We start from the raw sequence: 13,368 nt of genomic DNA, 5'->3' as shown, positions 1-13,368 counted from the left end.
CGGCCATCGAGCTCAACTCCATTACAGCATATGGAGAAAAATAGGTTCCAGTTATGACCATTACGCATAGAATTTCGAAATGAAACCTGCCCAACTTTTGTAAGTAAGCTGTAAGGAATGAGCCTGCCAAATTTCAGCCTTCCACCTACACGGGAAGTTGGAGAATTAGTGATGAGTGAGTGAGGGCTTTGCCTTTTATTAGTATAGATACTTTCTTTTAGTCTCTGAGTAAACTAAAATACTGTTCGTCTTTCATCAAACCTCGTATACCACAGTCCTGAATCTTTTCCAGGCGTTCTTCAATACTGTTTTATCCTTTTTTCTATACTGAGACCAAAGCAGCAAACAACATTCCTGATGAAATTTTGCATCTTCAGGAGGAACTCTATTGATTTAATCTCTGCATAACATGCTATTTATTGCAACATCCATTTACCCTTATTAACCTTTTATGTCTAGATTGAGAAAATGAAGAGTCTATTAAGACCCCCAAGTCTTTCCCATAATGTTCGATTTACATTTTCCCAAATGATTAAACATATGTAATATTTTTACTTCCTATACAGTATGTAAATATAAAAAAAAAGAAGGCTACATGTAAATTTCCCCCTTCAAAGTCTAACCATTCTCCTCATAGTGGTGTTGGGGGTGGCAGACTGTTCCATCACGAACTGTCTGAATGATTTCCGCCCAGTGGCACTCACATCTGTCATCATGAAGTGCTTTGAAAAACTGGTGCCGAGTCATATCATCACCTGCCTGCCAGCAGACCTGGACCCATTTTAATTTGCTTAAAAAGCAGAGATCTACGGAGGACGCTGTGGCCATAGCCCTTCATGCTGTCCTGACCCACCTGGAGGAGCAGGGGAGTTACACCAGACTGCTCTTTGTGGACTTCAGCTCAGTGTTTAACACCATCTTCCCACAATGACTGATGTCCAAACTGGCAGATCTAGGGCTTACATCACTCCCCTACAGTTGGATACTGGACTTTCTGTCTGGTCGCTCCCAGAGGGTGAGGCTGGGTCCCCACACCTCCACTGCTCTCAGCCTCAACACCAGGACGCTGCAGGGTTGTGTGCTCAGCCCACTCCTCTACACTCTCTACACATAAGACTGTGTCCCCACTCACCATAGCAACAAGATCATAAAGTTCGCAGATGACACGACGGTGATCGGACTCATCTCAGGCAAGGAGGGTGAGCTGAAATACAGGGATGAGGAGGAGTGGCTGTTGGAGTGGTGCAGTGTCAATAACCTGCTTCTCAACACCACAAAACCGAAGGAGCTTGTTATTGACTTTAGAAAAAACAAAACTGACATCCAGCCACTCATCATTGGCGGGGCCTGTGTGGAGATGGTCCTGGTGTTCAGGTTTCTGGGCATTGAGCTGGAGGATGACCTGACCTGGAGCGCCAACACCAAGGAGCTGCTGAAGAAGGCGCAGCAGAGACTGTATTTTCTGAGAATCCTCAGAAAGAAACATCTCCCCAAAAATCTGTTCCTTGCCTTTTATCACTGTTCCATTGAGAGTGTGCTCATGTACTGACTGTGTGTGTGGTACGGCAGCTGTACTTCCTCAGAAAGGAAAGCACTTCACAGGGTCGTCAGGACAGCGGAGAGAACAATTGATTGTACCCTCCCCACTCTGGAACAAATCTACATCTCCCGGTGCTGCAAAAAAGCAATAGACATTTCACAGGATTCATCACATCCCAGTCATTGCCTCTTCCAGCTTTTGCCATCGGGCAAGGGATGCAGAGCAATGAAAACCAAGACAAACCGCCTTAAAACAGCATTTATCCAAAAGCAATCATGGCCCTGAACTCAGAATAAAACTGCTCCATATCATTCTCCCAATGTGCAATATAGGCTTTAAGTCAACAAGTGCAATTTGTATATATACCAAGTGCAATTGGTATATTTTGTAAAGTACTTTTATTACTATTTGGTTTGTTATTATTTTCTCTCTTCTTGTTTTTTTAACTCTTATGCCTCAAACAGAGTCGACTGCACCTTCTATCTATCTATCTATCTATCTATCTATCTATCTATCTATCTATCTATCTATCTATCTATCTATCTATCTATCTATCTATCTATCTATCTATCTATCTATCTATCTATCTATCTATCTATCTATCTATCTATGGCAAACACCCAATAAGAACATTATATACATTATAGGTGATTTTAAATCTAAAGTCGGAACTATAGCAGAACCCAAAATTGTTCGAAGATTCGCTATACTTGAACATTTCCAAGTGGAGGACACAAAAACCAAACTGACAACATCCTATGTCAGAAGAAGTGGCAGAATGCAGCCTTGGCAGTGAAGACATACCCTGGTGCTGATTAAGGATAAGATCACTAAGTGTTGGTAGCCACAGTCAAACAAAGTCAAACTCAGATTTTGTAATACCAAACAAACGGCAGCCACAAAGTAATTTGATACTGACAAGATCAGCCACAGCTACAAAGCTGAAGTAAAGAACAGATTCTACCTCCTCCCTACGGAATAAAGGAACCCAGATGAGCTATGGGAATAAGTTAAAGCATGCATTATCAAAACAGCCTTAGAATATGCTCCATAAAAGAGACCACTGAAATCAGCACAATGGATTTCCGATTTGACCATCAGTATCGCAGAGAAGAGAGAAGGAATGACATAGCTACTGGGAACACAGAAGATTTCAGAAGGCTGAATGTGGAATTCCAAAGAAAGGCCAAAAGGATAGAGAACTATTGAAATGAATAGTGTTAAAAGATGGAGGAAGAGAGCAGAAAAGTTCACTTACGAGAAGTCAACACTGACGTGAGGAGGCCTTGGATAAAATTCATGGCTCGGAAGGCAACGGTTCGAGGGAGTAATGGACTGGAATTACATGACCAGCAAACAATACAAAACTACTGTATCTCAAATGATATCAAAGTGTGATCTTTTGTATCATATCACATCTAATGGATTACAAAAGTATTTAAAATACAGTATATAATAATGTAAAGACAGAGCATGAAGAGAACGACAGGCAGCAAAGACAAGAATTTATAGGAGAGCTCTAAAAAATAATACACAAGCTTTCCAACACAGAATTGTTTAACTCACTCTTCACATTGCAGATCTCTGGTCAATTTAGTACGATCCCGGAAGCAGCCTAATGAATGCATGCTGTCAAGTACATCAGGATCCAGCTCGGTTAGTGACAAGATCCTACGTACAGTGACTCGTCGTGGTGGAGGCTGTTCTGGAGTTGGCTCGTTTCTCCCCCCTCTGCAAGATATAAATGTATAAACTTTTATAGATTACAGTTTAATGAAATGCACAACAGAATGATGCAAATGAAATTATTAGGAGAAGTTGTGTACAGTTTGGTTAAATAAAAATTTAAATCCAATCTATGCTACATTAAATTTCTCTTAATGTAACATTTTTTGATGGAAAAAATATTTAATTAATCAACCAGTAAGAAAATATGGAAAAAAAAATACTATTAGGAGACAAGAATGTATCACACCTGAACATAATCTTACAAACACATATAAATACATTACTGGTATTGAAATTAAGCGTGCCTTAATTTTCACCCTATTGATTCGGTATATGACTAATAATAAAATATACATTATTCATTTTTAATGAGTTTTGTAGGCATATGCTTAATTTACTAGCATGTTCAGCAGATTTATCATAAGAGATTAAGGAATGATAACGTTACACAACAGCAACAACTTAGATTGTTACAATGTGCATATTTATATTAAAGAATATAAATAGATTACTCAATCTTTAAATAACAGTGACAAAGCACTATATCAATTGTAATAACATGCTATATATCTTACTACAATTAACCATGGACAATTTATAGAATACAGTAATCACTCTTTTGATGCTTCTATTTGGTATAATATGAACTTTGTGTTAATATGCTCTATATTTTAATCATCACACTAGAAGCAATAATAATTAAACTGCTGTTGCTTATGATTCTTAACTGCTTTTTCAGTCTTAAAATGGAAAAGCATTGTTGTCAGTCATTAAATATAACTTGTAAACTCCCTCTTGTGTATCGAATTCTTGCTTTTTAAAAATTTATTTGTGTTTAATCAGAGCTAACTATTTAAATTATTTCTGAATTCTGCTTCTCAAACTAGAGTCAGTCAGTCATTGTCCAACCCGCTATATCCTAACACAGGGTCCCGGGGGTCTGCTGGAGCCAATCCCAGACAACACCGGACGCAAGGCAGGAACAAACCCCAGGCAGGGTGCCAGCCCACCGCAGGGCACACACACACACACACACACAAACACACACACCAAGCACACACTAGTGACAATATAGGATCACCAATGCACCTATTCTGCATGTCTTTGGACTGAGTGAGGAAACCGAAGCACCCGGAGGAAACCCACACAGACACAGACAGAACATGTAAACTCCACACAGAGAGAACCTGGGAAGCGAACCCATGTCTCCTTAGTGCGAGGCAGCAGTGCTACCTGGCACAAACTAGAGTTCAAAGTATTAAAATGTATGCATCTATTTTCTAAATGATATCTTGTTGATACTAATAAAATGGCAGTGCACTGTTCTGCAGTAAGATTTACAGCAGTTTTATTCTATTTCTTGTTATTCTTTTTGCTGATCTTTCATGTATTTTTTTTTTCCTATTTTTAAGATTGAAAATTAGATTTAATGAATTTATGTGATTTTGAAAATTACGCATTTATCAATACTACATCTAATTTGCCAAATAAGAATATTGGCCTGGAGTGGAAAGCAAAACCTACTGTCTTGCTATTACAGCTGATGCATATATATATACATGCTTAGGATAAATTATAGTTGATGAGAAATGAGTGCTTCTTTAAGGGCTATGACTACAAAGGGGAAGAAAAGGAGTAATTATGGAGATCTCAGCTGCTATTACCATCTGTAATCCCAACCAATGTTAGATTGTTGCAGAACAAAATAGAAGAATTTCAGACCATATTAAGGAAGTGGTTTTAATGTTGTGAGTCCTGTACTATTTAACTTACTGAGACTTGGCTACAAAGGGAGAGGAGGGCAGTTTTTCTCATGTGCACCTTGAAAGAAATGCACTGTAAAAGTATATAGACAGTGAAATTAATGTATAAGGTAAGAACAGTCTTGATTTAGAATTACTATAAGTCTACTGCAATTTTATTCACTGTGAGACTTTGCTCACAGGACATTGTCCTTTGTTTATGTTCCTCCAGAGGGAAGTGCTACACAAAGGATTGTGAATTTGAGCAATTACAATAGACACAGAATGCCGCTGTGTTTATTTTGGGACATTTCTACTACTGCATGTTTGAGAAGCTATTGCCTGGTTTTGAAAAATATACTGAATCAAGGGTGAGAAGAGGACAAATTACACTTTGGATAAGTGTCATGGTAATATCAGAAATGTATACATGGCCATAGCTAAATCACTACTGTCTAACTGATTATAACAAAATCCATCTAATTCCAAAAGCAGCAAAATCATTGGTTTTTTTTCAAAAGCAGCAAAATCATACAGTATATGGGTAGAAGATACTATGGAATTGAAAGGATATTCTTGTTTACCTGGACTGTCTGACAAAGGACCTAGATATGAACCATGCAACATAGACTGCCATAGAATATATTAATTTCTGTGTTGATACTGTGATACTCAAAAAATAATAATATTCCCAAACTACATTGACAGCTACACAACAAAAGGCATAAAGGATAGAGTTAGGAGGATGTTAGTCAACTGAAAATGGAGCAAAGAATTTGGGGGAAGCAAGGACATGATATAAAGAATAACTGGAGAAAAGCTTATAGAATAATCAAAGGAAATTATGAAATCAGATGAAAATTATCACCAATATAAATCTTGTGAAAGATAGACAAACATATCTGGTCAATTAGATAAAGTAAACTAATTTAATGACTTTTGTACAATGTGAGGCAGTAGTAAAGAATAGCTGACAGATGTATACAGTAACTATCGGAAGCTCTATCCAGATACTGTGCTGAGTACTTTTAACAATATAAAAGTCAATAGGGCAACATGCCCAGATAGACTTTCAGGCTTTTTTTTAAAGTCTCGTTCACCTGCTTGGTGCCATATAGTTCAGCAATCTAGAAAGTCTCATTTTGATCCAAAATTATGGACAAGGTCAGTTACAGTACCTACATCCACAGGAAAATAATGATTCTAGACATGTTGCCTTAACACCTATTGTTATAAAATGTATGGAGAAAAATGTAGTTAAGAGTTTTTTTTTTTTCTGAGGTGCAAGCAGACTTGGTTCTATACCCTTTTCCTTTATACTTCACATGGTGACTAATGACTCAATTAATGATTCAGTTAACAATGTTGCTAGTCTTGTAAACACCAAAGTTTATGCTAGGTTATTCTTAGTTGATTTTAGCTCAGCTTTTAATATGTTTTAGTTATATAGTATGTACCTCTTACCAATATACATCTGATGAATGCCTTTTTAGTATTAAGTAGTGCTAGTTACTTCTCACAAACATTACCCCACAGGTTGCTGTAAATGGTACTTTGATTCTCTGGTTGTAAATACTGGTGTTCCTTGGAGGTGTATACAAACTCACCAATTCTATTTAAATTATATACAACTGAATGTACTAATATTATTTAAACATTTACACTGTGAAGCTTTCTAATAATAGGCAATCCTCCAGTTAGTTGACAGACTTAGACTTGGTGGATAAATATTGTATAAGAAAGAGATTTAGAGGTTTGTTCAGTAGAGTGAGGATAACTTTCTCATTCTTGATATTAGAAAAACAGAGGAAATCACGTTTGACCCTAAGTCTGTCAGTGATCACATACCAGTGCTTGTTTATGATTGTAGCATAACACTGGTAAATGTATACACGCATTTTGAAGTTCCTGCTAAATTAACTTGGAGTATACAGTACATGTAGATAATGTCTGTTCCAAGGTTTGACTGTATTGAGTTGGTTTGCTGTAAATAAAAAATAAGGCCTTTCTATTTCCATGCTTTATAGAACTAAGTATGTTATTTCTCACTCCACCTTACTATATGTCCAAAAGACCAATAGACATATACAATTAAAATGGAAAATCATTTTTGTACATCAAAGTTATTTTCTACAAGGAGTGCAGGAACAAGCTATCTTCAGGCAAGTGCAAAAATATAATCTTGTCATATATGCTTAGCATTCCAAGCACCAGTTTCTTCTGAGTCGAGCACTATCGGGTCTGAGTAGATATATGAATTTTTTATTATAACCACGTTGACCTTAAGGGGAGGATTTAGTTTTTTAAATTTAATTTTAAGATATAGTAGATGTAATTTTTTTCACAAAATTTTGATTCTTTCATTATTAAATCTGTTTAATCCAGTTCAGGGTTGCCCTGCAATATAAGGTGCAATACAAGAACCAACCCAGAACAAAGCTGTCGTCCTTCGCAGGGGAAACCCACATACACCCACTCAAAAATACCTAGTTAGGAGCTGCAAAATTAGAGATTAAGAAGTATTTGAATAAAAAGCCACAAAGACACAGGGGGAATGTATGAACTATAGACAGGCAGTGCCTGAGATATAACTGAATAACAAGTGTCTGGGATTTTTGTAATATAACAGCACCATACACTTAACCATACAACTCTCCTTCTTAACAAAATTTTATAAGCATACAAAAGCAACAGTTACACTATTGAAATATGGCTATCATAACCATCAACCATGATCCTGTCTGCTACTCTATTTTATTTTGCTAATTACTTAAAGGAACTTTTTAATTTATTTTCTGGACTGCTGATTTGTTTTGTAAGCTTTTACAAAGAGTTTTTAAAAAACAATCTCTCGCAGATGGCAAGTCATCCTTAAGTGACCAAAGCAGAAGCCATGATGTCATTTGAAAAGCACCCCAACTAGACCATACACTATGAAAATAAACTTAAGACAGACTGCAACAGTAATTCAGATGAATGATATACTTACAAGTACCAAGAATGCTTCTGTATTTCTTCTAGCTGAAGAGATTAAAGAGAATCAAGTTTATTTTAACAATCTATTTTATATACAAGTCATTTACTAATCAAAATTAATTGTATTCCTTCTTTTGTTGAGTTAAGTAAACTAATGTGCTTGTAAGTCACACTGGTAAAAGGTTCCCCCACTTTATGTTTATATTTTTTGTTGTCCTACTGACTCTCATCTAAACTAGGCCCTTTAGCCCATATAACCAGTTTACCAGTCATTGTAACATCACTAGGTACATTCATTCTTATTATCAGTTTCTTGCTGTATTCCACAGTTTCCATCAACTATATTTTACTTAGGCTCCCCGGCACTTACAGACAGATATTTTGGAATCTCCAGTACTCAAGATTTAAATTCTTATTTTTCTTTTATAAAATTAATGAACTTCTCAAGTGATCACAGTGTACTTACAGTCAGTCTCTTTTCGGGGTTCACTTCAATCATGCCCCTCAGTAGTGCTTGACAGTCTGGAGGAATGAAATGTGGCATGTGAAACACTCCACTCTTCACTTTTTCAAGTAATTGTCGCAGGTTATCATGGTCAAAAGGCAGTGCACCCTGCATACAGCAAGAAATAGGTAGAGCTGACTATTGTTCTGCAATTTCCTAAGAAACAAATCTTATAATTATAACAATTAACTGTAAAGTGGCATATAGAAATATGTTGTTTTGCTTATTGAGCAAACTTAAAAAAATATATGAATGTGTATTTTATGCCTGTTGTCTGCCAATATGTCTGTTTATATTCAACTATGCTTATTTGTAAAACTACAGGAAAGAGAATAAATATCTCAGAGAGGCCAAATATACCTGTATAAATAAATGTGGACAGAGTTAGATGTATTGAAAATAAAACTAAAAAACTCCTATTCAGAAAACAACTTCAGAAAGAGTGGCAAAATATATTCTCACTTAAATGAACAAATGAAGACAAATGTCACAATAATGTCAGCTGGTCATCAAAATAATGGGGGGAAAAAAGTATTTATTTTCTTACTTGTCAAATAGACTTAGAGGTGCAATACATCCAACATATCATTCCTTCTATAAATATTTTAATTGTTCACCCTAAATTCATTCTTTCAACACAGATGTGTTTGTTAAAAAGAAAATGCTATTTGAAATCAGTGGAAGCAAGAACTGTTGTTCTGAATCATATACTTGACTCTGGTAATATATTTGAAATAGCACAATTCAGAGACCTTAACAGGAGTTTATGTAAATTGAACAGGAGACCTCTGAAATATGTTTTATTCAGAAAACATTATTGATGGCATTCTTCTATGTTTTTTACACAAAAACCCTTGCATTACCATTAAAAGCAATGGCACTAAATGCTGGTACCCAGGTGTGAATTGCATTCTCTCTCCTTTGGCTTGCACTTGATTGAATTTGCGTGTCCTTTTTACCTTAACAAATCCTATTGACATTATTAAGCATTGTCCCTCATGTGTGAACTGACATTTCACTTCTGAGATAACTAGAAAATAACCACCAAATACATGTCATGCCTATAAGTTACTCACGTTGTTTCACTATGTGTGATGAAGAAAGTAATAGACAAATCTGAAAAACTGTTGGTGCTTTGAATATTTCAGTTATGTAAAAAAAAAAATAAATATAAAGTCACCTGAAACAGTATCACAATGTCTCACACAACTTGGAATATGAAGTACACAGCCAGCAAGAATATGACATGAGGAAAGTAGATCACATGAGATGACACACTGTGGAAGAAAAAAGCTGCAAGTAACGAGCACAGCACTGGAAGGCAGCTCGCTCATAATTTTTTAACAGATATGGACGCCCCAACAATGTATGCAAATGCAAGAATAAACACTTTCTTTCTTTGCTTGTGCACACATGAAGATGCTGCCACATATCCAAGATTGTACTATGGCTTAAAAAGAAAGGACCAATGAAATTTGAGGCTTATCCGAGAATGAGGAACAATTTAGTACAAAAAAAACAAAAAACAAAAACAATATGATGTAAATATAGATATAAAAATGGTGGAGCATGTACAGAATTACATAGTCGACTCCAAAAATCTGAGCAGACTGTTTATCAGGTGATCATGCCAATTGCCTTTTACATAGATACTCTGCAAAATATGGAAGCATGGCTGCAGTTTTTAAAAACAATATTTCTATGTAAAAATATGTTTGTACTTTATTTGTTATTTTATATGCCAAACTGATTGAACATACTTTTTAATGAAAAAGTATGCTAACTTTTTAAGTGAAAATATATGCAAAGAAGAATCTGCGCACCAAGATATCATCTATCTTTATATTAATTCAAGCTATTTTAAGCTATCTACAGTATTGGGGATATGGAAATGGGGGTGTACTATCAGCATGCTAAGCTGATGGACCATTAGTGAGAACAAAATATTTAGATGCCACTTGGTAAAGCCTTAGTAGATACTGTATACACAAACAATATGCAGTGGTTCTAGTGTTAACAAAAGGCATTAATAAGACATTAGTGACATGATTTTGGCAAGTCAAAAGGCAACTGTACATTACAATAATATTTATGTCAACTTTATAATCATAAGTGGAGTAATATGAAATTGTGTAATATTTCATTTTAGTATTCTGATATGTCTTAATGTTTTTCTTTCATTGTGTGAATAACATTTACCTACTATATATTGTATATTAATAAGCTAAATTATTAATATGTTTCCAGAAGGAGAAAAAACATGTATTCTTAATTTTATTGTTATTATTTCAATTTTATTATTTATTATTTAAAATTCAGACATAAGATCCATATGTCATGTAAAAGGTAAAGTTGATTTATTCCACAATATCACTTTGTCTCATCCTTGGTTTGAACCCTTTTTTGGGTTTTGTAACTATAATTTGTTTTCTAAAAGCCCTTCTGATTGTAACTGTTTTTAAAATTTGCCAGATATACTTAACAGATCATTACAATACCTCTCATCATTGCATTTCTTGTTTTTAATTTGTATTTGCAATTTTTATACTGCTTTGTTTGTGCATTTTATAGTATTTGTTAAAGTGTTTTTTTTTCTGCTGAATGTCAATGTGATGGTTTATGTTATTATATATGATACATAAAGACTGAATGGCTCCATAAAAAAGGCATAATGGAATAATTAATGCAGCTGTCTTACAGGTTCAGGGAGTTTGCACTTTCTCCTATATTCACATTACTCTTCTATGACTAAATTAAAGACTCCTGACAGGTTGCTTTTATATACTGTCTATATGTGATCATGGCCCGTAATGCACTCACAAAACATAAAGGGTTTGCTTGGAATTAGCTCCAGCTCTGAGTAATCCTGGAATGCAATAAAAAAGGTATAGAAAAAGGGTGGATTAATCACAGTGTTTCTAACAAACAGAAAATTTAATATCGAGCTGTCGCTCCAAAAGTTTCCTCTGCTGACACTGGTGCTACATACATAAATGCATGTTACGCTGCTGCTTCAGACGTGAATATGTGGATGACTCTCTGGTTTCTAGGCAGCTTGGGTTACAGGTGATATCAGGTTTATAGCATATTACTTTTTTTAACAGACTTCCATTGCAAATGTATTTAATTGCTTTATCTTAATGTTCCTCTCACAATGACCATTAAATCATCATGGTGATTTTTTTTTTTATAAATTATGCATATTCACAACAAGAAAGAAAAAAAGACACAGTGACTTATTCTACAGTATTTTATTGAACTGGCAGTTTGGCTTACTTTACAACATACCACAAATGTTTTGATTTCATTAAAATATGACTTCAAAAAATAAAACTGGGTTTGTAGGCCTGCTTACCTACAAAGAATGAATGAATGAAAGAAACTCCTTTTGAACATGGAGTTGCATTTAGCATCATAGCTATAATTTTAAAATACCACATAAAATTAGGGTAGCCATGCAATATGGCTCAGCAATTTCAAATCTGATTTCAAAACTGGGTAAATATCAGTAACAAAATACTTTTCATTTACAGCATCAGGTTAGCATTTTCCACGAAATAGAAAAATGTGTTAATGTGTTAGTGTATATTTGTTAATCTGTTCATCTGTAAGTGTTCATATTTAAATTATGACTTCATCTTTATTTATTCAGAGAAAGTATTTTTTATTTGAAAATTATTACTTCTGTTTGTTTATTGCTATTTATTATGTGTTAAATTATTTATTAATGCAACTTCTATTATTAATCTTATTTTAAATAACTGGGAAAGTTTAATTTTCTGTGTTTTTTTAAATTTTCCAGATTAATCACTACGCAAAAATAGTAATTATTATTAATATAATTTCAGACACTAAAATATAAAAGAAACTGTCATGGGACCAGAAGAGTGAAATTTTTCAACTGTTAGATGAGATTTCTGTGTGAAACACTGATAGATTTTTTTATTTTATTGTCATGCTTAGTGGCTCTTCTCTGGAGTTTCTTAAGCACTACTACATCAAACACAGGCTACATTATTTTAATTCACAAGTTACTGTACATATTAACATTTATATTTCATGCAGTAACATTTTTGGACAAACCTCTTTATTTGTAAAGGTTTGGAAATTTTAGTTTATTAAAATATAGCTGACTTTAGCAGTAAAGCACATACATAAAAAAATCCAATAAAATTGGTTTTATCAGCTCTACTAGCAAAATACCTGTGCTTCGCAGCGGCAAAGTACTACATTACAATTTTTATTAAGAAGAAAATTAAACCTTTTGAAACTACGGGAAAATATGCCAATAATTATTTGTTAAGGATCTCTTTGTATACCACATTGTGAGTTCGGCCCTCTAGTTGTAATATGAGGAAGCTGTGCGCTGAGCTTACTCTTGAGCATGCAACGTACAGTTGGCCATGTGAACAGTAATCTTGTTTCAAATATCACAGCTTGGATTGCTGCTGTCATAATTGGTTTGAGTTTCATGGTTTGTTTCAATTACGACAGTATTTGCAGGACTTGTGTTGAAGTGACATTCGGCATCTGTCAAGCGTTGTAAGCACACAACCGGTTTCATCGATAACTTCACATCCAGCTTTTGAGAGTTTAAACATTCATAAAGATCAAAGTGTCCACTACTGAAATCGTACTCTGTGAATCTAAGATGTTTAAGAGGCATTGGCGGTTGTCGAAAGGCGTAAAATATTTGGCCATTTCGGTACACTTGAAAGCGACAACTGAACAATTCAGTGGCAGCCATCAACTCACATGCAGAACCATAGGTGAAGTGCTTAAGCATTTCACTCTTCTAGTGCTCCTGTGTAGTATAATTATCTCCTGTACCGTCATCAGTCCACACCTTGAACCTGTCCCAGTCATTCAATACATAA

At 34.9% G+C, this 13,368-nt stretch overlaps 1 protein-coding gene across 7 annotated transcripts in view; it reads right to left on the bottom strand.

Annotated features, from left to right (window-relative positions):
- Positions 1-13,368, bottom strand: part of LOC120542402 (serine/threonine-protein kinase BRSK2-like) — a 225,937-nt gene that overhangs the window by 77,341 nt on the left and 135,228 nt on the right. For all 7 annotated transcript variants that reach the window (XM_039774850.1, XM_039774852.1, XM_039774851.1 and 4 more), the window contains exons 8-10: positions 8,453-8,599; positions 8,000-8,031; positions 3,107-3,271 (exon numbers count right to left, since the gene is read on the bottom strand). In XM_039774850.1, coding sequence (XP_039630784.1) covers positions 3,107-3,271; positions 8,000-8,031; positions 8,453-8,599 — 344 coding nt within the window. The remainder of the gene's footprint in view (positions 1-3,106; positions 3,272-7,999; positions 8,032-8,452; positions 8,600-13,368) is intronic.

The sequence above is a fragment of the Polypterus senegalus genome, chromosome 13, assembly GCF_016835505.1.
Source record: "Polypterus senegalus isolate Bchr_013 chromosome 13, ASM1683550v1, whole genome shotgun sequence".
Lineage (NCBI taxonomy): Eukaryota > Metazoa > Chordata > Cladistia > Polypteriformes > Polypteridae > Polypterus > Polypterus senegalus.
This window is presented reverse-complemented; position numbering and strand designations above follow the sequence as displayed.